The 27,082-nt window shown below is 42.0% G+C and overlaps 2 protein-coding genes across 7 annotated transcripts; both read right to left on the bottom strand.

Annotated features, from left to right (window-relative positions):
• Positions 1–127: 127 nt before the first annotated feature.
• Positions 128–26,935, bottom strand: trpm6 (transient receptor potential cation channel, subfamily M, member 6). 6 transcript variants are annotated; one of them, XM_041042754.1, is made up of 40 exons: positions 26,862–26,935; positions 25,578–25,657; positions 25,284–25,322; positions 24,395–24,584; positions 23,863–24,076; positions 23,380–23,504; positions 23,055–23,226; positions 22,785–22,959; positions 22,544–22,667; positions 22,385–22,457; positions 21,980–22,080; positions 21,772–21,906; positions 20,963–21,016; positions 20,582–20,716; positions 20,305–20,430; positions 19,756–20,027; positions 19,307–19,535; positions 18,868–19,020; positions 18,578–18,733; positions 18,294–18,422; positions 17,815–18,066; positions 17,550–17,724; positions 17,130–17,241; positions 16,836–17,032; positions 16,547–16,679; positions 15,769–16,207; positions 14,892–15,606; positions 14,521–14,618; positions 14,275–14,377; positions 13,967–14,013; positions 13,765–13,829; positions 13,638–13,663; positions 13,472–13,522; positions 13,228–13,293; positions 4,651–4,949; positions 4,385–4,467; positions 4,078–4,283; positions 3,914–3,965; positions 3,649–3,761; positions 128–2,886 (listed from the first exon to the last, which is right to left on the bottom strand). In XM_041042754.1, the coding sequence occupies exons 1-40, from the start codon at positions 26,862–26,864 to the stop codon at positions 2,789–2,791; spliced, it is 6,015 nt and encodes a 2,004-aa protein (XP_040898688.1). In that variant the 5' UTR covers positions 26,865–26,935; the 3' UTR covers positions 128–2,788. The 6 variants fall into 6 exon arrangements, 5 of the variants coding, with proteins under 5 accessions (XP_040898688.1, XP_040898691.1, XP_040898689.1 ...); XM_041042757.1 differs by lacking the exon at positions 26,862–26,935 and adding an exon at positions 25,825–25,887; XM_041042755.1 differs by lacking the exon at positions 26,862–26,935 and adding an exon at positions 25,762–25,873.
• On the bottom strand, positions 9,225–10,889 carry LOC121184858 (paraneoplastic antigen Ma1 homolog). Its single transcript, XM_041042762.1, has one exon. It carries the CDS (start codon positions 10,217–10,219, stop codon positions 9,353–9,355), a length of 867 nt encoding a protein of 288 aa, XP_040898696.1. The 5' UTR covers positions 10,220–10,889; the 3' UTR covers positions 9,225–9,352.
• Positions 26,936–27,082: the final 147 nt, after the last annotated feature.

Here is a 27,082-nt window from a genome sequence, read left to right on the forward strand (position 1 = left end):
GGCCAGTGACTCTTCAAGACAATCACTTGCTCATTAAGGCTCGATGCACTACACAGCACCTCTCAGGGAGCAGCTCTTTTTCTGACTTTGCATTAAAAGAGGGTTTAATATTTTTGCAAATTTACAAAAATTTAATTATAAAAAGAATAACTTTTTAGGATAAAAACGGCATACTGTACGCCGCCAACGTATGCCTGCAATGGAATCTGCCCAGACAAGGCTTTGATAAGTGTGTGTCTGTGCGTATGTGTGTATAGAGCATGAATTCACTGTCCAAATCTCTTGAAAGCCCAGACTATATGACAAGCATTGATACGTAGCAAAAGAAAAACAAAAAAAATTATACATATATATATATATAAATATATATATACACTGTATGTCAGTGCGCTCTTGTCACCACTGTACACTCATGTTTACTGCTTATTTTGCTGCTTTCGGGACAGTGAGGGAAGTCCACTAGTAAGCTGTGAATCAAGCGCCATCACAACACCCCTGGGACAGTGAATTCCAACTCTGAATATGAAGTTTTTGTGTGTGATGTTTTTATTTTCCCTTGTTAGACTGTGAATCAGAGGGGTGGGATAGGGTTGTGAAAGGGGGTGTGCTGGCAAGAACGAGTGGCAACGCAACACTGTAAGTAAGATACTGTAGCAATAAGAATTGGAGGCATTTACTACTGTCATGTTTGCATTGTAAGATTATTTTTTATTTTATTACTATTTACTATTATTATTGTTCTTATTATGACTACTATTCTTCTATTACTATTAGCCTATTGTTGTTCTGTTCTATTTGCATGACGTTTCATTGCAATGAAACATTTGGGGCTTATTTGTGTTTTCTCTTCTCATAATATTGTGGGTTTCGTGGGAGGGGTTATTGGCAGGGTGGGCAATGGGTTTCTGGGCAAATTCTACATCAAGTCAATCAGTTCAAAGCAATTTTTTTTTCACAAGCTGAAAGAATTTTTAAATAAAATGCTCTTATTTATACACAACCAATTTAAAAATTTGTTGTTGGATTTGAAATGTTTTTTTTCTCAACCTTTGAATGTGTGAGTTGGTTTAATCAGTCAGTGAACGGCCCTTTTCTGAACTGGCCTTATTGAACCAGATCAGAGCCCCTTAACCTGCAGCGGGAGGGAACGATGTGGGGAGGGGTAATCTATTCTGAATGTTATGGAGTAGCCTGTTCAGTACGAGAGGCTGAACGCATCATGCGCCTTTACCACTCCATCGACACACACAGACATCGCTGAGCGCACAGTAAAACTAGTCATCATTTTGTGTGACGACTAAACAAGACAAAATGTGCAGACATTTTTAATACACTTGGTTTGAAATACATTTCCTACACTTAGTCAAATACACTCCACCCCAATACTCCTCCTCCCTTTCCTGAAAAAAACTGTGTGAGCTTGTGTGCGTGTGTGTATGTATGTGTGTGTGAGAGAAAAGAAACAGAGAGAGTGAGATGATGTTTGCTCTACCAATGCTTTGTAAACTTTCTTGATGCATTACACATTGGAGTAGTGTTGAAAATTGTTAATTTATTGTTTAGAATGTCTTTGCGTCCCAGCAAGAGCAAATAAAACAAAATGTAGCACTCTGTAACCGAAACCTAAAAGGTACCTTGGGCTACAGAACCTTTTACACAGGACTAACATAACAAAACAAAAAGAAAAAACACAAAAAATGACTTTTTTTTGTTTGTTTGTTTTCAAAGTGCCATAGCTAGTGAGGAGACCAGGGATTGGCAGAGTGGGGCGTAGATGCTTTACTGTGTGAGTTTACTTGAGAAACCAATCAAAAAAAAAAAGGGGAACTCGACAGAAAATGTGTATTTGATTACACTGACAAACTGTTTTTACATTTTATGCTTTTTTTTTTCAATTTGGTGAGAGGGGACTCTGCTTGACTCTGAACTCTGACTCTACCATAACTCCATGAGCTCTTCTGTAGAGTTTTCATTTTCACAGAATGAGAATGAAAGAGTGCGTGTGTGCCTGTATTTGCATTAAAGAGAGCCACAAACACCCACATGCGATGGATCTGACAGGGTTGAAGTTCAGAGCTTTGCAGGGCCCTTAGTGAGTCCTCCTTGGAAATGTATATACAATGTGAAGGTCTGAAGTGATTTTTGTTAAATTCTATATTTTATCGCTTTTGTAGACATTTTGTTGTGGGAAGAAAAAAAATAAAAGAAATTTTATGGGTGCATGTCTGCCTCATTTTTCTGTCTCACACATAGGCACTGTTACATTAAAACATTACTTTTTTTTTATTTTAGCAAACATGGAAAAATTTTATCCGTTTAAATTAATTCACATTGCGTAAGTGTATAATTCCAACAGTAATTGTCATTGTGTCTAAATCAAAACATTTATAAAACAAAGTGTAAAAAAAATAGTAATTTAGATTTTTGTCTAGTCTTAAAAAAAGAAATCTGTTACTAATGTATTTCCTACTATGATTCATGAGAAATATGTAATGATATACATAATTTTATGAGAATACTCTGCATCTTTTTTTCCTGACAGTATTTACTTCATTTATTGAAATGTTTTATATATATTAGCATCCTTATTACAAAGTAGTGTCCCATCACAAACTTCTCATGAGATATCACCCTGTCTTTCTTGTAAAAGAATAAGGGTTGATGCAGAACATCAACACTGTATTTTCTGAGATTATATTGAGTGAGTGTTTGTTCAGGCGAAAATGTTTTGGTACATGTGTTGGTAAAAGTGTGTGTGTTTTTCTTTCCCTACTTCTTGGGTCAAAGGTTACACCCTGTTTTCGTCGTCCTCTTGTTCTTCTTTCCCTGGCGTCGGCTCTGCCTCGCTGCTCTGCTTCTCGCAGCCGTCCAGACGCTTCCTTAAATCTGAACAACAGAAACATCAGTTAGCGACATGTCGCTCCAATAACACAGTCATTACCACAAGAAAGAGAATACTGACAGGCCTAGGAGGAAGTCCACGCATCCAGCATGAATAATTTGGTTTGATTTGTTGGAGAAATCTTGGAGAGGACACAAGAAGAGGAAGAGGAAACACAACGCACCTTTGAAATATCAAAACAACTGTGTCTGAATGTTTGTGTTTGTTTGCTGGGCTTGTTTGTTTTTGAGCACAGTTTCTTTCCGAGCAGTTATCCTCTAGATGCCGGTATCATGTCTACCCAGAGACGTTAATTAATAGCTAATCAAAGCTAATGTCTCAGCAGCACATCGCCAGCACAAAGGAATGATTAATACGTAATCAAAGGCCGCGCAGCACAACGCACAAAGCAGGGCCCACCCCCATGCCTCTAACACTACTGTTGTTATAGAAATAAACGAACATTCGTGGCTTAATTAGCTGGCTGCTGGTACGCGCTGTCTTCATTTGAAGTTGTTGGGGATTTATCTCAGAGCCAATGTTGGCCTCCTGAGTGACGACACAGAGGTGACATACGAATACATGCATACGCACACATGAACAAGAGAAAAAAACACACACACATACTGAGAAAAGAAAATCCTATGTAAATGCTAATCAACATGTCACACACTCATTTAGACACAAATACAGTACTCTCCAAGTATGTGAACAATGCTGAAGTGCACATGTCCTCCTCTCACAGACTTATTTTGCACATTTCTGACCTTCTAGGCCCAGTCTGTGGCAGCAGGAGCCGCAAGAGTGTTTCTGCAGGAAACTGTTGATGGCGGCATCTCCGAGGTTATCAGGACCAAAAAGCATCTCGCCCCTGCTACCGCTGCAAAGAGGTTAGAGACGGTACATGAGTTAAGACTGAAACAATATTCTCTCTGTTTTTCATCAATATATATTTGAGATAATCTGAATCTGAAAACCAGATCTCATTAATAATCTTGATCCACTGAATCTTGATCCAAATGGACAGTGTACCTTTGGTCGTCCGCCATAATGACAGTTGGATCAGTCAGCTCTTCGCCTACCCCTGTCAAGAACAGAAAAAAAAATAGAACAAATGCAAAATGAAAAAAAGATAGAAACACACTCAACTCACATGTTAGTACACACACAGGCCTGCCACACATACAGGGATCTACCTTGTATATCAAGCACCAGCAGCTCTCTGCTTGAGTACTCATAGGTCCAGTGGGAGAACGCTAGCAGCATCTCTTCCAGTGAACAGCAGGGGATGATCTCTTCTCCTGTGTTGTTGTTGTACTTCCTGAAGTCACCGGACATGTTTCTCTCAATAGTCAGCCACTGGCCATTTGAATGCCAAAGGACCAGCGATACGTCGAGAAACCTGGTGGATAGAAAAGACAATTACTGCATGCACAGACACACAGAGACACATATGCAAGAGGAAAGACACACACACACACACACACACACACACACACATACCTTGGTGAGTGGCGCATATCATCAGGTTTGACCTGGTTGAACACATCCATCATCTTCTGGGCTGCTCTCTGCTGCTGGATCTCCTTCATAGATGTCAAACACAAAGCTTTATGAAGCTAAAGTTTCAGGAAATTTAAAATGTAAATATGAATCTAAATAGGTTGAGTTTTGCTAACTGGTACTGCTATCAGCTTCTAGAAATGTCATCAACAACAATTCAGTAATTCCCTGCCTATGTGCACTTCACAGATTTTTGGTTCCCCTACCCTTAAACAAAGCTGCAGTGCTGTGCTACCATGGAAGTACCTCTGCCAGGCACGCACCACCTCTGGCCTGAAGGCTTTCACAACATATACCAGACCAGGTCTGAGCACATCCCTTTCCGCCCAGGTACACAGCACCCTGCAGCCCAGTCGAAGTCCCCCGTCTAAAGAGCCCTCCTCACTGGAGAGGCGCTGCAGCATTGCAGACAGGCCACGTGATGACCAGGAGAAGACTGTGCTGGATTCAGGGTCAGCATCAGAGGGCACTTCCTCCAGAGAGTAGATGCTCACCTCTTCACCTCCTACAGAGAGTGAGGTAAAAATAAAAGAAGTCCATGGAAAGAGAAGGAAAGGAATACATACACTTCTGCAAACTAAAAGAGAATGTAGCCCATCTACCAAGTCAAATGCGTAGAAAGGGGCCCTGAGTTCTTTAGCCTAATTTATTTTGGTAGAGTAACTCAGATTGACTCAGTGAAATTTCTAGTTTTGGGAAATTGGGAAATTCCTCACTCTCTAAACTTAAGCTCTGCCACACCTTAGCTTACAGTGTATGTAAGGACCTTTAAACCATATAAAATTACCTTAAAGTAAATAAAATGCGCTTTAGATGTTTTAAAGCAAGTAAACTTTCAACTTTAATTTAGGGAAAATAAAAATAAAAAAATTAAAATGTCACCTTTACACTTCAATATTTGTAACAGTTTTCCACAGAATAAACAGTCTCTTCTGTCAAAACACACCTTAATGCAACCCCTTTAGTAAGCCGACAGGATTAGTGCAAATATGCTAAATTAAACCCCTCGTTGCAGGCCTGTATCGTTGCTTGTGTGCGTTGAGACCCAAAACACAGCGGTCGCTTCACTTACAATGAGCAAAAAAAATAACGATCAAAGCAGTACCTTTCCAGAGCAACGTGGTCCACAGAGAAGTGTGTCCAGGTAGTACTCTCCAGGGGATTCAGGAACCAGCAGAGCAGGGAGATAAAGTCGAGCGTCCAGTCTTTTTCCAGCGTGGCCAGAGGAACTCTGAGCATTCCTGGCTAGCTCAGAGCGCTATCTGGTTGTTGTCTCTCGTTTCCAGACCGAAAACAATCCAACGAAGGGTCACACAGTCCAAACAAGGCTACTAAATCCAGCTGCGTTAGCTTGCAGCAGCGCAGCGTCCGCCATGTTTCCCTCTACTCGCTGTGTTAACGAGCAGCTAATTATGTCCTCAAACGTTCAAAACTTTTAACTAAAGTTCTGTTAAAAGACTGGTCTTCTGGCAGATTAAAATAAACAGATTTTTACATTTTTAACAAAATAAATGAAATAAAACACATTAAAGCATTTTAAACTCCTTAGGAAATTAACCATTTTAACACATTTTAATTCCTGTTTTAAACTACACTTTTTTTTTTTACCTATTTATTGTTAACTTATTTATTTATCAGAAACAAATATGCATTCATAATTTCTACTTGGCTACACCCTCCCCCTTCTAAATGTCTGATGTCCTCAGCAGACTTAACATTTCAACTCTAGAACCTGAAGTGGGAAAGTGTGCTTAAGAGTTCTCTATCTTTCTAGCTCTTTCCAATCTTTATGACAACACCTCTATGTATGATAGTGATTGCCTGATCTCGGGCTTTTCCTGGCTCATCGTAAGTTAACCTGACAACTGGTTTCACTTTTCTTTTGGGGCGTGTCTGTCTCTTCCACTAACCTATTGTTTGAGACACTAACAGGGTCAGGCTCATTTGCATGTCTTTGAGGCAGGTCCTCATCTTGTCCCGAGTCTTCTGGCTCAGAGTCACTGCCAGTTTCAGGGGCAGACTCTGCATCAGGTTCCTGATCTCCTTCATTTAGAACATCCTCTTCAGAACTTTCTTCTGACTGCTGTGAAACGGTCTCATCCTCTTGTGCAACAGATGATGGCCTTGAAATATCTCTTGATACCATATCTCTGAACCATGTGAGATTGGGCCTTTCTGACTGATAATACTCCAAATCAGAAGATGAGTCAGTCTTGTGCCTCCTCTTGTGTGAATTTCTCAGTCTGAATCTTTGGCTTATCCTTCCTTTTTGAAGCATCATTTCTTGTCTTTGGTCTTGTTGTTGGTCCACACTCAACCTCAGTTTTTTGGTAGTCTCACAAGTTTTCCAATCGGCAAGATGTGATCTCTGTGGATGGTTTTGATACCTCCTCTTCCATCTTCCTGTCTGATTTTAAAAACAGGCAGACTGGGCATTTTTCCAGTGACAACATATGGAATAGGACTCCACCTGGTTTGTAACTTGTGTTTGCCTCTTAGCCCCAAGTTCTCGAGCAACACTCGCTTACTCTTTGTCATAAGCTCTTTTATTCTTTTGGTGAGCCTTGTTCGCTGCTTCAGAGGCCAACTGGTAAGCTTTCTGGAGATCTTGTTTCAGCTTCAACACATACTTTGAATGGTTTTCCTTCTTTCCATCTGGTGACGTACCGAAGCACAAATCGACTGGAAGTCTGGCCTCACGTCCGAACATGAGATAATAAGGTGAGCACCCTGTGGCATCACACTTGGTGCTGTTGTAGGCATGGACAAGATATCCTACATGCTGGCTCCACTGATGTTTCTTTTCATTGTTCAAAGTTCCAAGCATGGAGAGTAAGGTCCGGTTGAACCTCTCTGGCTGAGGATCTCCTTGGGGCCTATAAGGAGTGGTCCGAGACTTTTTGACTCCCATCATCTTCAACAGATCTCGGATCAACTTGCTCTCAAAATCCCTTCCCTGGTCAGAATGAATCCGAGCAGTCAATCCATAATGAATGAAAAACTTGTCAACCAGGATCTTTGCTACTGTCTGGGCACCAGAGAGTGCTCTGATCATGTGCTTGTCTAATTCAAGCACATGATCAGAGCACGTGCCCCATCAGAGCACGTCTGATGGGGTTGTCTGATGATTTGGGAACACCTACATGTTGACAGATGGACTTTACTCCAGTCAGGGGTATAGTCTCCCATTCTGTGGTGTCTTCAACCTCAGGAAAGTTCCTGGAGAGGAGGTCAGCATCGATGTTGTGCTTCCCTGGTCTGTACTGTATGTCAAAGTCATATGTGGATAAGGCAACAAGCCACCGATGTCCAACAGCATTCAGCTTTGCTGTCGTGAGCACGTATGTCAAGGGGTTGTTGTCGGTGCGTACAGTGAAACGAGCTCCATAAAGATAATCATGGAACTTGTCAACGACAGACCACTTGAGTGACAGGAATTCCAACTGATGTATGGGATACCGCTTCTCTGACTGGCTCAGTTTCCTGCTAGCAAATGCGACTGGTCTTAACCCTTCATCGTATTCCTGATAAAGGACAGCGCCAAGCCCCTTTAAACTTGCGTCAACATGCAGGATGTAGGGCTTTCCAGGGTTGGCAAATGCAAGCACGGGCACATGAGTTAGACAGTGAATGACCTGACGGAATGCATCTGTGCAGGATTGGCCCCATCTTTCTCCGAAGGGCTCTGACTCTTTCAGATAGTTTCTGGTGGGGTCTTGGTTGGACTTCCTGCTTTTCTGAGTGGGAGCATAGCCTCTACTTAGGTCTGTCAGTGGCTTAACTATTGCAGCATAGTTAGCTATGAACCGGCGGTAGTACCCACAGAAGCCCAAGAAAAATTTCAGGGTCTTGAGATCTGTGGGCTGAGGCCAGGTAGTGACAGCCTCTATTTTCCCTGGATCTGGCGAGACACCATCGGCTGAAACAATATGTCACAGGTATTTCAACCTAGGCTGGCAGAACTGGCACTTGTCGAGGGAGATTTTCAGCCCAGCCTCTCCAAGTCTGTCCAGAACTTTGAGAAGTCTCTCCTCATGCTCTTCCAAGGACTTTCCAAAGACTATCAAGTCATTGAGGTAGACAATGACCTGTAGTAGATTCATGTCACTAACAGTCTTTTCCATTAGTCTTTGAAATGTCGCAGGTGCCCCTGTTATTCCCTGCGGCATCCTTTCGAATTGGAAGAACCCCAGCGGGCAGATGAATGCTGTTTTTTCTTTGTCTTCCTCCGACATAGCTATTTGATAATAGCCACTTCTCAAGTCTAGCACAGAGAACCATTTGCTTCCAGACAATGAGTCCAGCACGTCATCGATGCAGAGCGTAGTGTACTGATCAGGAACTGTGCGGCTGTTCAGTAGCCTGTAATCAATACACATCCGGATTGTTCCATTTTTCTTCCTGACAATCCCGATTGGTGATGCATAGGGACTGCGAGACTCTTTGATAATACCTGCCTTTAGGAGCTCTTGCAGATGCTTCCTCACATCATCAATGTCTGCAGGTGTCAGTCGGCGGGAACGTTGTCGAAAAGGTCGTGTGTCAGACAGGCGGATTGTGTGCTCAACACCTTTGGTCAATCCAACATCCCATTCTGTCAGAGATAAGACATGGGATCTTTCAGACAGTTTCTGCTTAAGACGCTCTTTCCACTCTGGTGGAACAGGTGAGTCACCAAAGTTTATAAGGTTAGCATTAAAGTCTGGTGAGGTTGGCTTGTCAAGTGGAACAGAAGTGACACTCTCCGTTAGATACATGTGTCCCATAACTGTTCCCACTGGGATGACTGTCTCTTTGAGGGACTGGTTCTGTAACAGGATACGAAAACTGTTGACATTTACTGCATTTCCTGGTACAACCATGGGCTGCAAGAACACGCTGCCTGGGAGTGGGGACAAGGGGGATGAGTCAACGATTATGTCCATGTCCATTCTCCCCACACGTGTAGCAGAACTGCTCTTCAGTGCATCTGGTAGGTCTGGCAGGGGAGTTGACAACTCTTGTGGCTTCCACTGTTGAGACTTTCGTTGCAGTTGCTGTGCTATCAGAGGCATTCACTTTCTGGTTTAGCTTTTGTTGCAACCTTTTAACTTGCTTCTTTAAAGCTGCCAACTCAGAATCTTGTTGCTTTTCACATGAGCTGGAGGTGTTTGCTGGTACAGGATCTACATAATCTTCAGTAGTTGCTGTTGAATTAGCCCATACAGATGCAACCATAGACCTGAGTTCTTTGATTTCAGCTTTAAGACTTTGAATTTCGGTGGTTCTGACAACACTTGACTGTTTTACTTGTACTTGATGGCCTGACGTGTTTAATTTCATTCTTGAAGCCTCATATTCCTCTTCCGCTCGGATCTCGCTAAGAAGCTGGAGAAACGTTAGGGGCTTGGTTTTTCTTTCTCTTACACATAGCTGTATCAACATCAGGTCTGAAGAGACTGAACCTCTCAGAAGCTGCTCTACCCTGGCTCTATCCTGGTAGCTTGACTGTAGGCCACCTCGCTGAACAACTTTAGACAGAGAGCGTTCAAGGCGTCTCAGAAAGTCTGATAGCTTCTCATCTGGTTGCTGTTGCATCAGTCTAAAAGAAAAGTAAAGGTCATCACCTGATTCAGCTGTTCCAAAAGCACTATCAAGAGCTTCCAGGTACTTAGCAGGATTAGCATCAGGATTTCTAGCTCTCACTGCCTTCACAATTTCAAGAGCTGGCCCTTTAAGGCTTTCCATTAGTTGCCGTTTTTTCTCCCGGTCAGAGCATTCACTCTCCTCCACCATAAGCAATGCCTGTTCAAGCCAGTGGTCAAACTGTTCTTCACCTACTGGTACAGGTTGTGTTCCTGAGAAAAGGCGGAGGCGACGATAACCACTGTCGATTGGAGGTTAAGTTGTCTTTTGCATGAAATCTCCTACTGCCTGTAGGAAGGACTCTGTTACATTAGTAGAGGATTCTGTGGTGGGTAGCAAGTTTTTAAGGTCATCCATGGTCCTGCCCTCAGCTTGCAAGAGTGCTTTTAGTTTGCTATCGAAATCTTCAGCAGCAGCAGGGGGATTTTTTGTAATGACTAAAGGCCAGGCTTTTCCACTCTCAGGACATAGCACCTCTGGAGGAACGGTGGTTTCAGATAAGTCTTCCTTACACTCACATAAGACCATCAGGCTGCCCTGTTTTGGGTTAAACTTCCTTCCCCTGACACGGACTCTGCCCAAACACAAGCTCTGCACGGTCTGTCATTTTTTTTAACAGAAATAATCTTCCCAAATTTAGCAGTAACCCAAAACTAATCCCAGCGGTGCCTCCATTTTATGTAGCCCGTCTACCAAGTTAAATGCGTAGAAAGAGGCCCTGAGTTCTTTAGTCTAATTTATTTTGGTAGAGTAACTCAGATTGACTTAGTGAAATTTCTAGTTTAGGGAAATTGGGAAATTCCTCACTCTCTAAACTTAAGCTCTGCCACACCTTAGCTTACAGTGTATGTAAGGACCTTTAAACCTTATAAAATTACCTTAAAGTAAATAAAATGCGCTTTAGATGTTTTAAAGCAAGTAAACTTTCAACTTTAATTTAAGGAAAATAAAAAAAAAATTAAAATGTCACCTTTACACTTCAATATTTGTAACAGTTTTCCACAGAATAAACAGTCTCTTTTGTCAAAACACACCTTAATGCAACCCCTTTAGTAAGCCGGCAGGATTAGCGCAAATATGCTAAATTAAACCCCTCGTTGCAGGCCTGTATCGTTGCTTGTGTGCGTTGAGACCCAAAACACAATGAGCAAAAAAAATAAAGATCAAAGCAGTACCTTTCCAGAGCAACGTGGTCCACAGAGAAGTGTGTCCAGGTAGTACTCTCCAGAGGATTCAGGAACCAGCAGAGCAGGGAGTCGAGCGTCCAGTCTTTTTCCAGCGTGGCCAGAGGAACTCTGAGCATTCCTGGCTAGCTCAGAGCGCTATCTGGTTGTTGTCTCTCGTTTCCAGACCGAAAACAATCCAACGAAGGGTCACACAGTCCAAACGAGGCTACTAAATCCAGCTGCGTTAGCTTGCAGCAGCGCAGCCTCTGCCATGTTACCCTCGCTGTGTTAACGAGCAGCTAATTATGTCCTCAGACGTTCAAAACTTTTAACTAAAGTTCTGTTAAAAGACCGGTCTTCCGGCAGATTATCTTGCAGATAATCCTAACACATTCTAGTCCACAAACCTCGAGCTCTCTTCTCGGAAAACTCCGCATCGACGAAAAAACTGCTCCTCTGCGGTCTCATTAGTTGTTTTTTTTTTTTTTTTTTTTTTCACAGACACGTGATCACTGCATGCACGTCCTGTGAGCCAATCCACACTCACTACACTACACATGTGACCAGGTACATTTCTCTAGAAGATATCTCTTATAAAATAAACAGATTTTTTTTTTAACAAAATAAATGAAATAAAACACATTAAAGCATTTTAAACTCCTTATGAAATTAACCATTTTAACACATTTTAATTCCTGTTTTAAACTACACTTTTTTTTAAACCTATTTTTTGTTAACTTGTTTATCAGAAACAAATATGCATTCATATTTTCTACTTGGCTACAAGAAGATAATTAAAAATAAGATGACTGTTACACCCAGGCCCGCCCCTCCCTATACGCAGATCACGCACTGTGCGTAGGGCCCCACGTTTGCAAAGTGGATGCTGTTTTGAGGGAGATGCGCAAATTGCGTTAATGATTCATGCACGCACCACTGCGCACATTGCGTCAGTGATGCGCATCGCAGCACTGTGCAATATGAGGTGCACAATGAGGGCCCCTAAGTGCGAGCGAAGCAAAGGGTAATGGCAACTGTAATCTGACACCGCACGCCATCATGATTGGCAACAATCAACTTCGGACCAATCAGCAGTCAGAGGCTGCAGAGATGGCATCCAAAAGACAGTATGAATCCGGAGCGTCTAAGAGGAAGAAGAAAATAAAACAAAACAGAGAAGCTCTTGCTTCACTTGAAGGTGGGTATGTTGTTAAAATGAAAATATAAACCACCTGACTTGTACTGGAGATAAAATGATCACGATATCACGTCGCCAGCAGATGATATCGTGACGTCATGACGTCATAGCGCGCCTCGCCAGCTGGGATAGGCTCCAGCTTGATCTTAAAAACGGTTCTCTTCTATACCGCTTGATCAAGCGGTATAGAAGAAATGATATATCATCATTATTTAAGCATTTGTTTGATTTTTTTCAATTTGTTTTATTTAATACTGTCTAAAGCAGATTGTGTTTACAGTAAATGATTGGTTCATTTTGTTACTTTTAGTTGGCCTAGATGACATTTGGTATCCCACTTAGTACTATATCACTTTGAATATTAAGTGTAAATCAACCCGAGGCTGCTCTTGTAGCTAAATTTGCTACCATTTCAGATTAAAAACCACAGACGGGTAAAACATGCCGGGCTGCTCTTTGAGGTTTTATGTTTTGATTATCTGTGTGGCCAGTAGGGGGAGTTGCTGACTTTGCCAAATATTAATTGAAAGATTTTTCTGCAAGTTTGCAAATCTGGTGTCTGCTTCCATGGCATTAATCACCGTGGATTACAATCTAACAACAAGAAAAAGTTCTCACATTTACTTTTACTTCTTTAAGTGTATTCATATTGACAGAGTACAATAAGAAGTGTACGTTTAGGTGTGTGAATGATCAATAATCAGTATTATTGGCAGTAATGAAGGGCCCCAAAATCAAATTTTGCTTAGGGCCCAATGGAGGCTTGGGCCAGCCCTGGTTACACCAAAAGTTACCTAAAATGGAAACAGGCGTGAAGGGGATGGTGTGAGCCAGTCTCATCAGATTGTTTCTCTCCATGGCTGTTAACACACAGACACAACACAAAATTACATAAGGGTTAAAACACAAGTATAATTTCTCATGGAATCTCAGAAAAACAGATGACTGCAAAAGTTTTTTGGATCTAGAGCACCAAAAAATATTGATTTCTAGCGACTGATTTAATAAAACACAAATCTTCCGTGAATCTTGTGATACCTGAATAGTGTGGATACAAACTGTCAGTGGACTGGAATGAGGGGCTCTTGGCTGCAGCAAGCAAAGTAATTAAAACACACAAACAGTTAATTTCACAATACTGAACAAATGAACTGTATAAACACATTTTACAGGAAAAGTTTCCAAACATGACGTTCTGAAATACCTTCAGGGGTAACATAACTCTGTAAACTGCAACAGAGTCATAAGGAAAAAATGTTAATGTTATTATTACAATTTTCAGTGTTTTCAAATTCAGACAGTGAGGCAGGCCAAAAGAAAGGCAGACTTACGAGGACCTACGGCTCATGGATCTGGCCCAGCTGTTCCATGCTGAATGAGTGGGACTCCACACATCCTGGCAGTCAGTGCAAAGATAATCAGGCCAATCTCAATGATATGTTATGTGCTCAATAAATCTTTCTCAATTTCCTCAATTTGTCTGCTGTTTCCACAATTACAACAGTATATTGCCACAATTTACCAAAGATTTACCTGATGGGAAAACATTTGCTTCTGCAACAACTCCACAGGATCAAAATCTGAAACAATATTGATCTTAGTAAAGTTAAAATATTTAAAAGAAAATGTAAATTAAAATGCACAGAAAGTTTGGATAAGAAATTAAGAAAGCCCTTGGTATGACAAACCAATACACTATTTTATAGTCCTTTACTTCTCCATCTTGTCATTTTCCTACTTTGCACGCAGATTCAATGAGATAAAGCATGACTACGGTTGCTGCCTGAAAGCTCTATTTACTACACTGTAGGCACAGTCTAAATTGGACTGTAGGTCCTTACTTAGCTGGCTGAGGCTGGTTGAAGCCGACCAACACGTAGATTCTCCTCTCAGCCCCCTCCGCCTTTTCCAGCAGGCATCTGGCAAATGGGACTGCATGGTTACCTGTTTCCCGCAAGAAATAAAGAGATGCAAAGAGGGCCAGGTGGAGGGAGTGCCTTACTGAACCTTCATGGTAAAATTTCAAACTTCACAAATAAAAAAATCTCAACAGTATGCTGTGAAGAAAACAAACTGTGTCACATTACAGTATCTGGACTGCTCTCTTGTATCTTCACTGTCTTCCTGTTCTGGGTTTTGCCTCTGCTGTCCAAGACTTGAGTGAAGTCTGAGGACTTGGACCATGCTGCAAAAACAAAGACCCCCATCATCTGTTATAAAGCATGGCTGCATGATAAGAGAAAAGTAACTTCAATACACAAAAGCAATTTTTTCAAATTTGAATAAAGTAAAGTTTTTCTAAATTCATTAGGAACAAGACAAAGACAAATGTCCCTTTCTACACTGTCAGTTCTTATGCTGACTGGTGTGTGAAAGATTTTAAAGCTTTTTTTAAACCATTAACTAGTTATAAATGATTATAGTTTTCTAACCCCTGCATTGCCAACGCTAACAATACCTCTGCTCCTGCTGCACTGGAGCGATGTGTCGTCCCTAAAGCTCCTCCCACCAGACAAACCGTCTTTGTTCATTGGTTCGTTAAGAGAGGGAAATGAACCCCTCATTGGATTGAGAGGTACCCCTGAGAAAGTCATATTCTCCACACTGGATGACAGAGATCTGCAGTAGCCATAGGGACGGTCTCTGGACAGACGTGCCCACCTTGGGGACTTCACAGGTCTTCCCCACTGGTTGGAAGATCTGGACCGAGAACTTGGTTGGCTATTGTCCTGAGAAAAGGCAGGATTAACCAAACCCTCAGAGATGTCTCGAGGGTCAGACAGTAGGACAGCATTGTTAGAGGTTATTGATACCTCTATGTCAGACAGCTGTTTATGTGTCCGTTCCCCTTCTTGCTCTTCCTCTTCTTCTTCATCCTCATCATCTTCTTCTTCCTTCTCTTCCTCTCCCTCTTCCTCCTCTTCCATGGAAGTCTCCTCCTGACTGGGATACAGATATGGGTCACATGTCCAGAGTTTATGATGTGGTGACTCCAAGCCTCTGGGAGAAAGAGGAGATCCACAGCGGGATGGTACACAGGACTCACAAGGCGTCTGATCCCTGAAAACACCAAGATGACCTCCGTAAAAGTGAGAGAAGGAAGCACTGGACGAAGGTCTAGAAACCCCAAACCAGTTCTCACAGGAATGGTCAACAGTAGCAGGCTGTGAATCCTAGAGGAGAAATATGTGTTGAATAAAATATTGTTAACTGTTGTAGATGGATCCCCTCAAAAGTTGAGGTCGGGTTTGAAACATTCTCATTCCTCATTTTTTTTCACTTCTTACAATGGTTATTATTCTGAAATGACAACATTAAAAGAAAGCAGCAAGTACCTCCTTTGTTCCTTCCTTTCCCTCCTCAGCGTGTTCTTGTCTTCCTTGCCTGCTCCCCCTGGCTCCAACGTGGGACTCCTGTGATGCCAGTCTACTTGCCACCAGAGTATAACCCTTCAGCAACGAAGGCGGGGTACTTTTACACGACTTGCCCATCAGCCGTCGCATATTAAGTACATCACAGTCTGCTCCACTTCTGTGTGGGAGGGTCCAGCTGTGGGGACGGATGTGCCGGGAAGCTGTGACAGGTCGACACTGAGCCAGGCGTGCCTCCTCCTGATGTAGGCTATCAGAAGCAGAGACCAGGGTGAGGGTGTCCACGGCCAGCGCCGAAAGGTCTTGGAGTTGGCCCAGCTGACAGTCCAACTCTGACAGGCTGTCCTGAATGAAGTTGACCTTCTCTGAGACCTCCCCGACCATCACGCACATCTCCTCCGCTCTAGCGGAACAAAATTATTAAAAATGTTTGCCGTTCTTACCATATACCAAATTTCACAGTTGGCAAAAACAGTAAATACAGTCACCTATATGCTCATACCAATGTCACAATGTGAGATATTTTTTAAAAGCCACTAACGGGAGACTTTACACAGTGATGACACTTTGTATACTACTGCATATCACACAAAATAAGTGTGATTTTGCAGAAGGAGATGGGAACAGGCTCTGGTGGGACACAAGTCATCCTCTCAGGTAACATGGACTGAGAGGTGTCCCTTTAATTCCACATCACACACTCCTAGTTTATACAAATTGCTTAAAAGGAGGTCAAACCAACCTCTCAGCTGTGGCTCTGATCCTGTTAATTTGACTGCTGTGGAGACTTTCACTCTTCTCATGGAAGTAGGCCTCTACACATTTCTCCTCAAATTCATGGAGCTTCTTAAGATCCTCATGGCCCAGGTAGAGCTCTGGTAAACACATGTAAGACAGGACAAGTGATTTTATAACCAGACGTAAACTGACTTGTAAGATGCGTATAGACAGGCAACTGCTGAATTAGCTTCCCGTACAAACACACACACACACACGCACACACTCACACACACACAAACTGTGGTACTCACTAAGTCCAGAGCCTCTCTCCTCCCGCTCAGCATCTCCATTAAATCTCTTGTAGATGGCTGTCAAACCCAGGGTCAGGTGACTAAGGAGGATGAGGGGCGGAGGCAGCCATGGCCTCTCCTGATAGGTCATTATGTAGCGATAACGGTTGTACTTCCACAGTTTATTGGATGTTGATGCCATGTCAAAGTAGATGTTGCTGTTGGTAAGACAACATTCAGTTAAATAAAGGTACTCATTATTGGGGGTCCTCCACTCTGAAAATAAACTTTGATTTTTTTAATGAACATGCTTACTTAAAAAATGCAATCAGAATGTTGACCATGATGATGTACTGGAAAAACATATAGACAGCCTGAAGGAACGGCGAAAGAAATGAAGCAGGAGAACATGGGCCATCCTCGCATGCTGTTAACAAAACGAACACACAGACAATCAGTACCTTCACTAACAATGGGAATACGCTGTAAAATATCATGTCATTTGAAATGAGGTGAGACTGACTGACTGAATTTATTCCAATTTCACTCCAGTTCCATGAAGCACTTTACTTAAAGTTTACATCTTCTGATCTGTATGTGTCTTTTCATGTGGCAAAGGGCAAGTGGCAAGTTGACGTTACGTGCTTTGACAAAGAAATTGAAGGCAACTCCAAAGTTCCACTAGTTTTTAAATCAAAGTTGGTTAATAAGTATGTTTTCTATTAAACCACTAACGATCTATCTCTGATGCGTAGACCTCTCCATAGATCATCCAGTAGGGCTGGAAGACCACATCTCGAGCAAGGCTCCAGGACGGCTCCTCATCCGGCGACAGGATAGCCTTCCTGGACACCCCGAAGCTCAGCAGCACTATTGCCATCATCACCACGATGAAGAACATGTTACTGGTCTAGGCAAACACACAGAGAGGAGAGTACGGTGACTAAAAATAAAAATGATTCTCCTCTTTCTTCCTCTCCAGCAAGTGGTCTCTACTCACCATCTTAGTGATCATGGTGAGGTAAGGACCAGCATGCTGATTGACAGCCAGAAGATCTGTCACCCTGATGAACCAGAAGATGATGTCCAGACAGTAAGCGATGCGCCCCGCCGTCCAGTAGGGATCAGGGTGCCAGCGCAATGCCAGTCCAGCCAGGAAGAGAAGGATGGCAATGAAATCTGACATGTTCCAGTACTCTGAGAACCAAATCTTCAGCTTGTGGCTCAGCTTCCTCGGCTCAGACATTAGTACCTAATTAAGGTATATATTTTTGTTAAGTAACATTAAGTTCTTCTGCTCTATCAAACAAGATTCTTTTATATTGCATTACGTACTAATAACTTTTATTGTATCGTCAACATGCTTTTCGTGGAAAATGGGTCACAAATGCATACAGTAATACACATAAATAGTTAAATAATTTCAAAGGAGAGAAGGAAGATAAAGAAGAAAAAGTGTCTGTCTGATGGCTTACTCACCTCTCTGGTTTTCTCCACTGCAGTGGACAAGATGTACGCTATGACGAGCCACTCCTGAACACTGGGTTGATCCCCCATCTTCACCAGGACAACGTAGGAGAACAACATCAGAAAAGCCAAGTAGAAGATCTAAAATGGAGACAGAGGAAAAAAAATTAGGAGAGAGACACGAAAACATTAAAAAACGCATTTGCTGCATTAAAGACAAAGAGGTTCACTAGGCCCATCCATTTAATGCGTTTTCAGGAACAGAAATATTTAATAATTATTCACAGTCCACCTACTGTGTGAAACCAGAACTTAACAACAGGAGCTGTGTAGAATTCATAGATTCTTGTGATCCAGGAAAGACACTGCATGGTCATAGAGGACACAGTTTCAGACACAGGACCAAGACATTTGTCATGGAAAGACAGGCCTCGCTCTGCATCCTGACTGCCCTATGAGATCAGAGTAGAGTAGTAGTAGAAAAGAATGGAACAAGACAAGACAAGAGAAGTATGATACTGAGGCTGTTAGGATTCTGGTTCCAGTTTGAAAACAGTGCTGGATAAATGCACCACTGGCACTATACTGTGTGATTTGTTCCCTCGTGGGCTGGTGCTGACTTCACAGAGTCAAGTCCAAACAGCATTGCCTCATGGGACTGTGGTACATGGCACATTTCAGCTTTGCTTTTAAACTCCAGTAGCAAGATGGCAGGGGTCAGAAGAAGGCTCAAAATTATCTGAAAGAAAGAAAAAAGTGTGTCGCGCAGGAAACACAAGCTTAATTAAGCAAGATTCTTCTCAGCTAACACTAAATCAAATAACCTATCATAATGTAAAGGTGATTCTAGGATCCTGATCAGCATTATGTTTATTGTTTATATCAATGCAAATAAATCAAACACAAGAAAATCTTTGTTATGACACTTACAAAAAGAGTCAACTTCACAGGTGTAATAAATCTAAACAACAATATGAATTTTATATGGTTCATCTCACAACTCCCGCAATGTTTCTACTGTTTACCTTCAAAAAGGAGTTTTTTCTCATGTTGAGCGGACCAGTCCAGAGATCTGTGAGGAGGGTCTGGGTGCAGGAGTGTGAGACGAATGGTCTGTGACATGATGAGACAGCCATCTGCAGACAGGTGAAGTGGCTCCATGCCTCCATCTCTGAAGTCAACAGCTTCATGGCCATCTGCTCGTTCTGACGAAATGCACAGTCTAACACGTCCACCGCCAGCTGACCAAACTCACTAAGACACAGAGCCAGGAGAGACATGCAATCATATGCAGGTTTTAAGTGAAAGAACTGCATAAGGACCTAAATAATTAAAGGATCTTTAAACACACACATACACACACTCACACTACACTAGATTACACCTTCATTTAAATGGTAATAATCAGTGCATGTGACTTAAATCATGTTACTACAAACCCTGGCTACTTAAAACACACACAGTGTACACTCACAGCGAATACGTCTTGAATCGCTCTGCAATGTTGTCGTCCATGCTGCTCTGCCGTGCCTCGAAGGCCATGGAGCGGTAAAGCTTACAGGCCACTGTGGCACGTGCCAGAGCTTCCTCGCCGTGTTGCCACAGGAACAGTGCCATCTGCTGCCGCTGCTGAAGCACAGCCCACACAAACAGGTCGTTGAAGTTGAAGGGAACCAGCACCGGAGCATCACCAAGGCCAGAGCCCAACGTGATATTTTGACTGCTCCCCTGTGACGCATCTTGTTCCTAGATGAAGAAAGTTAGAGGTGTGGACAAAAGAATGGACAAGGGAAAGGAAATACAGGACAGAAGAAGCCCAAAAAAGACAGTGAGAAAGGTAGACAAAGGAGCAAAAAAAGAGAGAACAAATAGAGTAATAAGAGAACAGCTGTTTGTACAATGTTATTTTAAAGATATAAGGCCGTATAAATCAGTATAAATCTGAATAGTTTCAATGCTGAAGTGTAGGTTTGATTGACTGAAGAAAACATCTGAAAGTGCAAAAACATAACACTCAAACAACCTTGCGTTTGTAAGGCTGAGCAGTTCTAAAGAAATGCAGGTCCTGGAGACTCTTGCCCCTTGAAGAGTTTGGTATTAATCCCCGTCTCTGTTTAGACAAGGAGGTGGAACTATTTCGTCTTCCCTCCTACAGAAAAATAATGAATAAAGTGCATTATTTGTAGGAAAATTCAAGAATAAATGCAATTACACAAGAAAATAAACAAGCCAAACTTGTTTTTTTAGGCATTTATCAAAACACAGTGGACAAATAAAGGGTTGTAACTATCAATGCTCACTTTGTCCTGCATGCGGCTGTAGGCAGCTCTGAAGTGTTTCCGTGTGTAGGTGCTGCGGTACGCTCCTCCTATCAGATACTCTATCACCAGGCCCATGTCAATGAGAGACAGACGGTAACCTATCGGAAGAGAAGTCTACTCACACACACACACACACACACAAACACAGCTATAGTAAGTACACATTTGGTACCATACAGATGCAGATATGGCTTCTACAGATTTCAGTACATATCTACATATCTATCTACACATGCCCACATAGCTCATAAATGCACCTCAACCGAATATCCTGTGTAAAAGCCAATAATGTCTGAGTTAGGGGGGTTGCTCGTAGTGTAACTTAATATTTATGGAGCCGTTCTCATCCTTACTACTCACCTGCTTCACATCTTCAACAAGGTGGTGCAGGAAACGATCCGTCTGCCCCTGTGACTGCAGAGAAAAATTTGTATTATTTTTCAGAAAGAACAGACAACTAAATAGAAAATGCCAACTACAAAATCAAAGCAAAAAAATAAATAAAAAAATCTAATCTAAAAAAAATCTACAGCTTACTTTTTAACACAGTTGTATTTTGCATATACAGTAGCAGCTCTGGGATCCTTAGCCTGTTTCTTAGAGGGACTTATTATCCCAGAGTCATGAATAAGTAAACAGGCTTTAATACACAAAAGATAAAGGCAGTGTGGAGAAAGCCAAGTGTGAGTGCAGTGATGACAAAGAGCTCTGTGATCTCAGAGGCATCCTAAAACAACAACTGGGAATAAATATCCTGGATGCAGTTGACCACAAAACACAGAGAATATTGGTGCAAAACACTTACAGTGCATTATTGTGATTTCAATCAAAGCCACAGTTTGGAATTTTGTGCTTCAACAGCCACAAACAAAAGGAGTGAATTTCTTCTGTTTGTACAGAAAAGTGAGAGCCGAGGGAAAACAAAAGAAGAAATAGCACAGCAAGACAAACAAAAGTACTGTGGGGTGTTTTCTGGAAAAAAAAAAAAAAAAAGAAAAGAAAAAAACAAACAAAAAAAAAACCTCTTAATAATAGCTTTTCTTTTTTTTTAATGTTGTATTTCTATTCTTAATCAGTGAGATAATTAAACTGAGAAGAAGAATGTGACAAACATTAGAATTTAGAAGCAGATATTTAAATATATTATTTATCTAATAATTATTATTAACCGTGTTGTAGAGCTCCTCGAGGCGGTCCACAGTGAGGAAGCGACTCATAGTCATGCCGTTGTCAATGAGCAGTTTGACAAAACTGACGCGGTCCATTACCAGAGCATCTAGCATGGCTTGCTCCAAGGAACCCACCTAGATACAGCACATGACATGATTACAATCAATGCGATCACTCAGCAGTGGTGAATCACACAGTCAGTCTCACCTGCCAATGCTGTCCGTACACCAGGACGTCTTTCTGTGCAATGTCAGCCCTGTCCCAGGCAAGAGCCATACTCAGCTGCTCTGCAGGACTGGCCTTGGTGCCTGTTCATCATACAGACAAAAAAACACAAAAGAACCTATAACTCTGCATTCCTAGAGTATAACACATCTTTTTAATGGCTGACATTCTGACTTATCATAGCAGGAAATACCCAGGTCTAAAATTAGTGAGTGTTGTTCAGCTGCACCAGTAAGTCATGCTGGTGAGTCGGTCTGCACAAAAGCTGGAACTTCTCAATGTACAAAGAATGCAGCAATTGTTAATGTTATCAATTGCACCTGTGGTTTTCCTGCTGTGACATGGCTAAATATTTATAGTCACAACCAAGAGGAGAAAAACAAGTACCCTTCAGAGCAGTCGTCAAAATGGCAGCATCTGGTGCCATCTGGTCCTCTGACTCTGAGTCAAAGATGGTTATCTGTCGTTCAAAGACATACTGAGTGAGTGAGTAGTCCGTGTGCCAAATCACAACACACATAATTCCCAAACATTTGTTCTACCTACAGACTGTCTGTTATCCATACACTGCAGGAGGAGACTGTAGAGGTGAGAGGCTTCTGCTCTGTCTACTCCAAACACGTCTCCAATCCTGACGAGGAAGTCCTCTTTAATGTCTGCATCCAACTGCCTAAAAATGCAGTGAACATTTAAGTTATATTTGTTACATAAGGTATAAGAAAAAAAAACACGCAGTTTAATTTTACACAAGTAGATGGATCTGTTAAACCTTGGTGAGCATGTATACCTGTCAACAGCAGTTTGCTTGTGTAAGAAGGCAAGCAGGTCAGCAGCCCTGCCCGAGCCCTCAAACACTAACACAGGCACCGGGGGCACATTGCTAACATAGTCCAACACTGTGGACACAATGGCAGGGCCTCCCTCCACCACTACACACACCACAGGCACTCCTTGTTTCAGGCCTAAAAAAGAAAAAAGGAGTGGATGAGTGGATTTCTCAATTCCTGTGTGTATTGCACAAAAACACACACACACACACATAGACACACTGACTCACGAGGGTGTATCTTCTGTAGTTGGATGTGTTTCTCCAGCTTCCTTCTGAGGCCTTGCTGGCAGCCATGTTTTCCAAGCGTTCCATCATCCACCAACAGAAAATGGGAGTGGAAGCCATTGAGACAGGCCCTCTTGCTCAGAGGGTTCCCCAGTGGCTGGTAGGGCCTGAACACCTGAACCACGTTTGAGTGAAAGTCACATGAAGTGCCAACCAGGAGTCAATCATAGTAAAACAAGGCACTAAGATATGTTAGAAATGTTTTTGGCTTCAAATTGGTGAGGCGGTGTGATCTCACTCAATGAGAAAATTAGTTTTTAGCGCTTACATCTCTGCCTATGAGGTCCACGTTGTTTTCAATCACACCCCAAGGTGTGATGCCAACAGTGTTTCTCTTCCTCAGGTCGTGACCCCCGAATGTTTTCACAGCCTCGCCTACATATTTAGACACACCTAGGGAGTATGTAAAGAGCAGCTGAATGCACAGCAAATATACAATTCGACAATATTATAAAGAATTCTGCTGACTTAAGACAGGCATCAAACACTCAGTTTTGTTGCATAACAATCAAATTCTATTTTGTGCAACTGCAAACAAATGGACATAGAATTCTGCTACAACCCACAGATTAGACCCAGTGGGACAATGAGAAGGAATGGACTGACATTCCACACCAGGACCAATAATGATTATATCATGTCTCATCCTACCATTAAAGATACCCAGATACTATCCAGTGTCATTCGAGAGTAATAAAAAAAAATACTGACCCACAGACATGCAGATCTTACAACCATTTTTAAAACCTACCTGTATTAATACCATCGGTGAGTATCCATGCTCCTGTGCTGAGGGCAGCAGTGATCAACCCTTTGCTGAAGGCCTGCTTGACTTTAGGGGGCAGGGTGAAGTTTTCTGAGCCTCCCTGAATGGTCAACAGCAGCTTGGGTCTTTCCATCTGCCACTCCCGCAGCATCAGTTGAAGCAGCACCTCTGCCTTTGAGTCCACAGCCACACGAACATACTGGAAAGTATGCACATGGAACAGCTTGTGACCGAGACGGTCTTTTTCTAAGGAACTGCTAGTGTGATTGTTTTGTCACCACGGTTTAAAGCAGATAGTATCTTTGCTTTCATAAAACTTGCTAATGTCTGCTTACACCATAGAAAACCAAAGCTTGTTCAGACAACCATCAAAGTTCAGACTCCCATCCAAGAAGCACATGCAATTACTTTAATTTTAGGGGTAATACTTTTACAACAAAAGGGAGCTATCATTTTTATGTATATTAGTATTTTTGGGGGGCCTAGAAACACATATACAGTTAGTAGACTGACAGACCTTGGCCCGACAGACGCGTGTGGCTGTATCTTGAAAGTCTATGGTCCCATAGGCGTTTGTGGGACTGGCTTTGGTATGGAGTTCTATGGACCAGTCCTCTTCCATGTCCTGACCAGGACCAGGACAAAGGGATATGGGAGGAGGCGACTCTTGCCAAGAGTGCTCCGCCATCAGGCGGCCACAACAACATCTGGCCAATGACAAGATAGGTAATTGAGCAGGCAAATTGAGATAGGCAATTGGAGAGAGAAACAGAAACATCATTCACTTACATTTCAATTCAATTCAATTCAATTTTATTTATATAGCACCTTCCACAATCAAAATTGTCTCAAAGCGCTTTACAGAGACCCAGAGCCTGACCCCAGAGCAAGCACTTAAGGCGACAGTGGTAAGGAAAAACTTCCTTTTAACAGGAAGAAACCTTGAGCAGAACCTGGCTCAGATGGGGGACCCTCCTGCCGATGGCCGGGCTGGGTGAAAGGAGGAAAAGGAGGAAGATAGGACAGCTAGGAATGGACGAGAGGGGGAGAAGGACATGCAGCATAATATAGACATTGTTCTTTTTGACTCTAGTTCAAAAATATGTATGTGTGTATGTGTAAAGCACCTTAAAATCAAGGTGGTGGGGGGGGGCACAAAATTCACACACATCTATCACTAATTCATAAATCTCCTTCACTTCCTGCACCACTAATGTCCACACCATTATGAGAAATACTGGAAAAAAAGAAAAGGGGAAATGCTGAAATAAATGGTGTGTGTGTGTGGGGGGGGCTCTGGAAGGGGGGTGGGTGATCATACAGCACGGTCGACAACAGCCACCATCTAAATAGGGATTGAGGATGATATAAAGACACACATGAATGCATAAATCATAAAGTAATACCTGATCAAGTTCTGGCATACTTGACACACTGGAATACATCTGTAAAAAAAAAAAACAAAAAACAGGAAATTGCACATTATCAAAGAATCCACATGGTCCTATTCCTGGAAGGAAGAGCTGAATGCCAAATAGTTCTGCTCTCAGAAAAATGTTTCCAGCAAATGCTGTTAATATTGTACTATATAAGTAACAAACCAGCCTGTATTTCTTCTGAGAATCATAAAACGTTGTACTGTAAAAACCTTTTTGGAAGCTCATCAATTATTCTAGTTTACCTGCTTAGGTCTAGTTTACCTGTGTAGGTCTCGAGAGGAAGGGATAAACTTCACACACTCTCTCTTGAAGAATGTTTCCTCAATCCAAGACTTTCGTGACTGAAATAACAAAAGAAAAAGTTTACTTACAGTACACAGACCCTGGAGCAGCTAAGCTGTATATTCTCAACGTTAGCATGTTATCCTGTAGCAAGAAAACACACCATTCCTGAAAAATGTAATCAGTGCCGACAGCAGCCTACATGCTGGACTCACAGGGAACTAACCATAGATCCCTCCCCTCATAGAAACCTGAACTGCGCTCTGAACACTGACGGGATGTGAGATGTAAGAGTCAGCCTCTGATTCAGCTTCACAGAAGTCTTTTCTTCATGCTTTCCCTTGACTTTCAAAGTCTGTTTTCCTCCTGTCCTCAGTTTCCCATTCAGATTTAACAATAGCCACACTGAGGAGAACACTGTTGGCAGGAAACATACACACTTCCCTTTCCTGAGATTAGTACACATGGCTGGGGAGCTGGGTCAGACTGTGTAAACACTAAACAGGGTTTTGAAGTGAAGCTGGTGTAGCTCACAGTGTTTTTACAGTAAACATATTTCTTTATAGACAGTAAACTTCAACAGTTTACCACATGCTGTAATCCAACCGTTCGTGTGTAACTTCACAGCAGTATAGTCTATCATTGGTGTTTGTGATGACTAATCAAGATGCCATGCGCTGTATTTTAAAAGATTACCATAGATAAATAGTTAGAATATCTAAAACATATGTTTTCCTCTGAAATGCTGTGGAGTTTACTTATAAAGTTTCACAAAATGTAAATACAGAGTAAAAGTACAAGTATCCCAAAGTTTTACAAAGCCAGTACTGCTAAGTAATTAACCCGAGTAACGTTAGTAACGCTAAGTAACGATACGATGAATCATAAGGTCACAACTAATGATCTGTTTCAATTAAAGCCCATTCTGTTTAAATGTAGCCAAACAGTACGCTGCAGAAATAAAAAGGCTTTAGTGTTTTCTAGAGACGATAATAAAAACAAAGTCGAGTGAACTGACGTTACGAAGCGAGTTACTTCAGGCGACATAACATCTGTGTGGGTTACATGTTTTTGCTCGCACTGCAATCACACCGAAACTTTGCTTGTTTGCTAACAACTGCTAAAAAGTAAATAAACAGGGTCAAGCTTTCAAAATATCATGAAAAGCTGAGCTTTGTTGGTTTGTTTGTTTTTTGCACACACTCGCCGGAAACAGGCTGGCCTCTTCAGCTGTATGTTAAGTATTATTTGTTCATAACTTACCATGGCTGTACACTTGAGTTAAAAACCGTGTAGCGTGTGGAAGTCTTGAGTCAAATCCCACCACCTCATCATTAGTCCTCTGACAAGGACTGGCTGTCCTTTTATCAGCCACTGGTCCAAAGGGCAGGGAGAGTCTTTCCAAGAAGCCTTGAGGAGTTCGTGACCTCCTCCTTCAAACATATCCAGGACTGTTTCATCTCCTGAGCTGTCAGCAAACATGG

This window comes from Toxotes jaculatrix, chromosome 7, assembly GCF_017976425.1.
Source record: "Toxotes jaculatrix isolate fToxJac2 chromosome 7, fToxJac2.pri, whole genome shotgun sequence".
NCBI classification, from domain to species: Eukaryota; Metazoa; Chordata; class Actinopteri; family Toxotidae; genus Toxotes; species Toxotes jaculatrix.

Bases quoted from the DNA above. Each gene is read 5' to 3' on its own strand.
- LOC121184858 (XM_041042762.1), bottom strand. From the start codon at position 10,219: ATGGTGGAGGAGAGTGAATGCTCTGACCGGGAGAAAAAACGGCAACTA.
- trpm6 (XM_041042754.1), bottom strand. The intron at 23,505-23,862 runs GTAGGTTTTAAA...CATACTCCCTAG, and splicing joins CACCGATGGTATTAATACAG to GTGTGTCTAAATATGTAGGC. The intron at 13,664-13,764 runs GTAAGTCTGCCT...ACTCTGTTGCAG, and splicing joins TCCATGAGCCGTAGGTCCTC to TTTACAGAGTTATGTTACCC.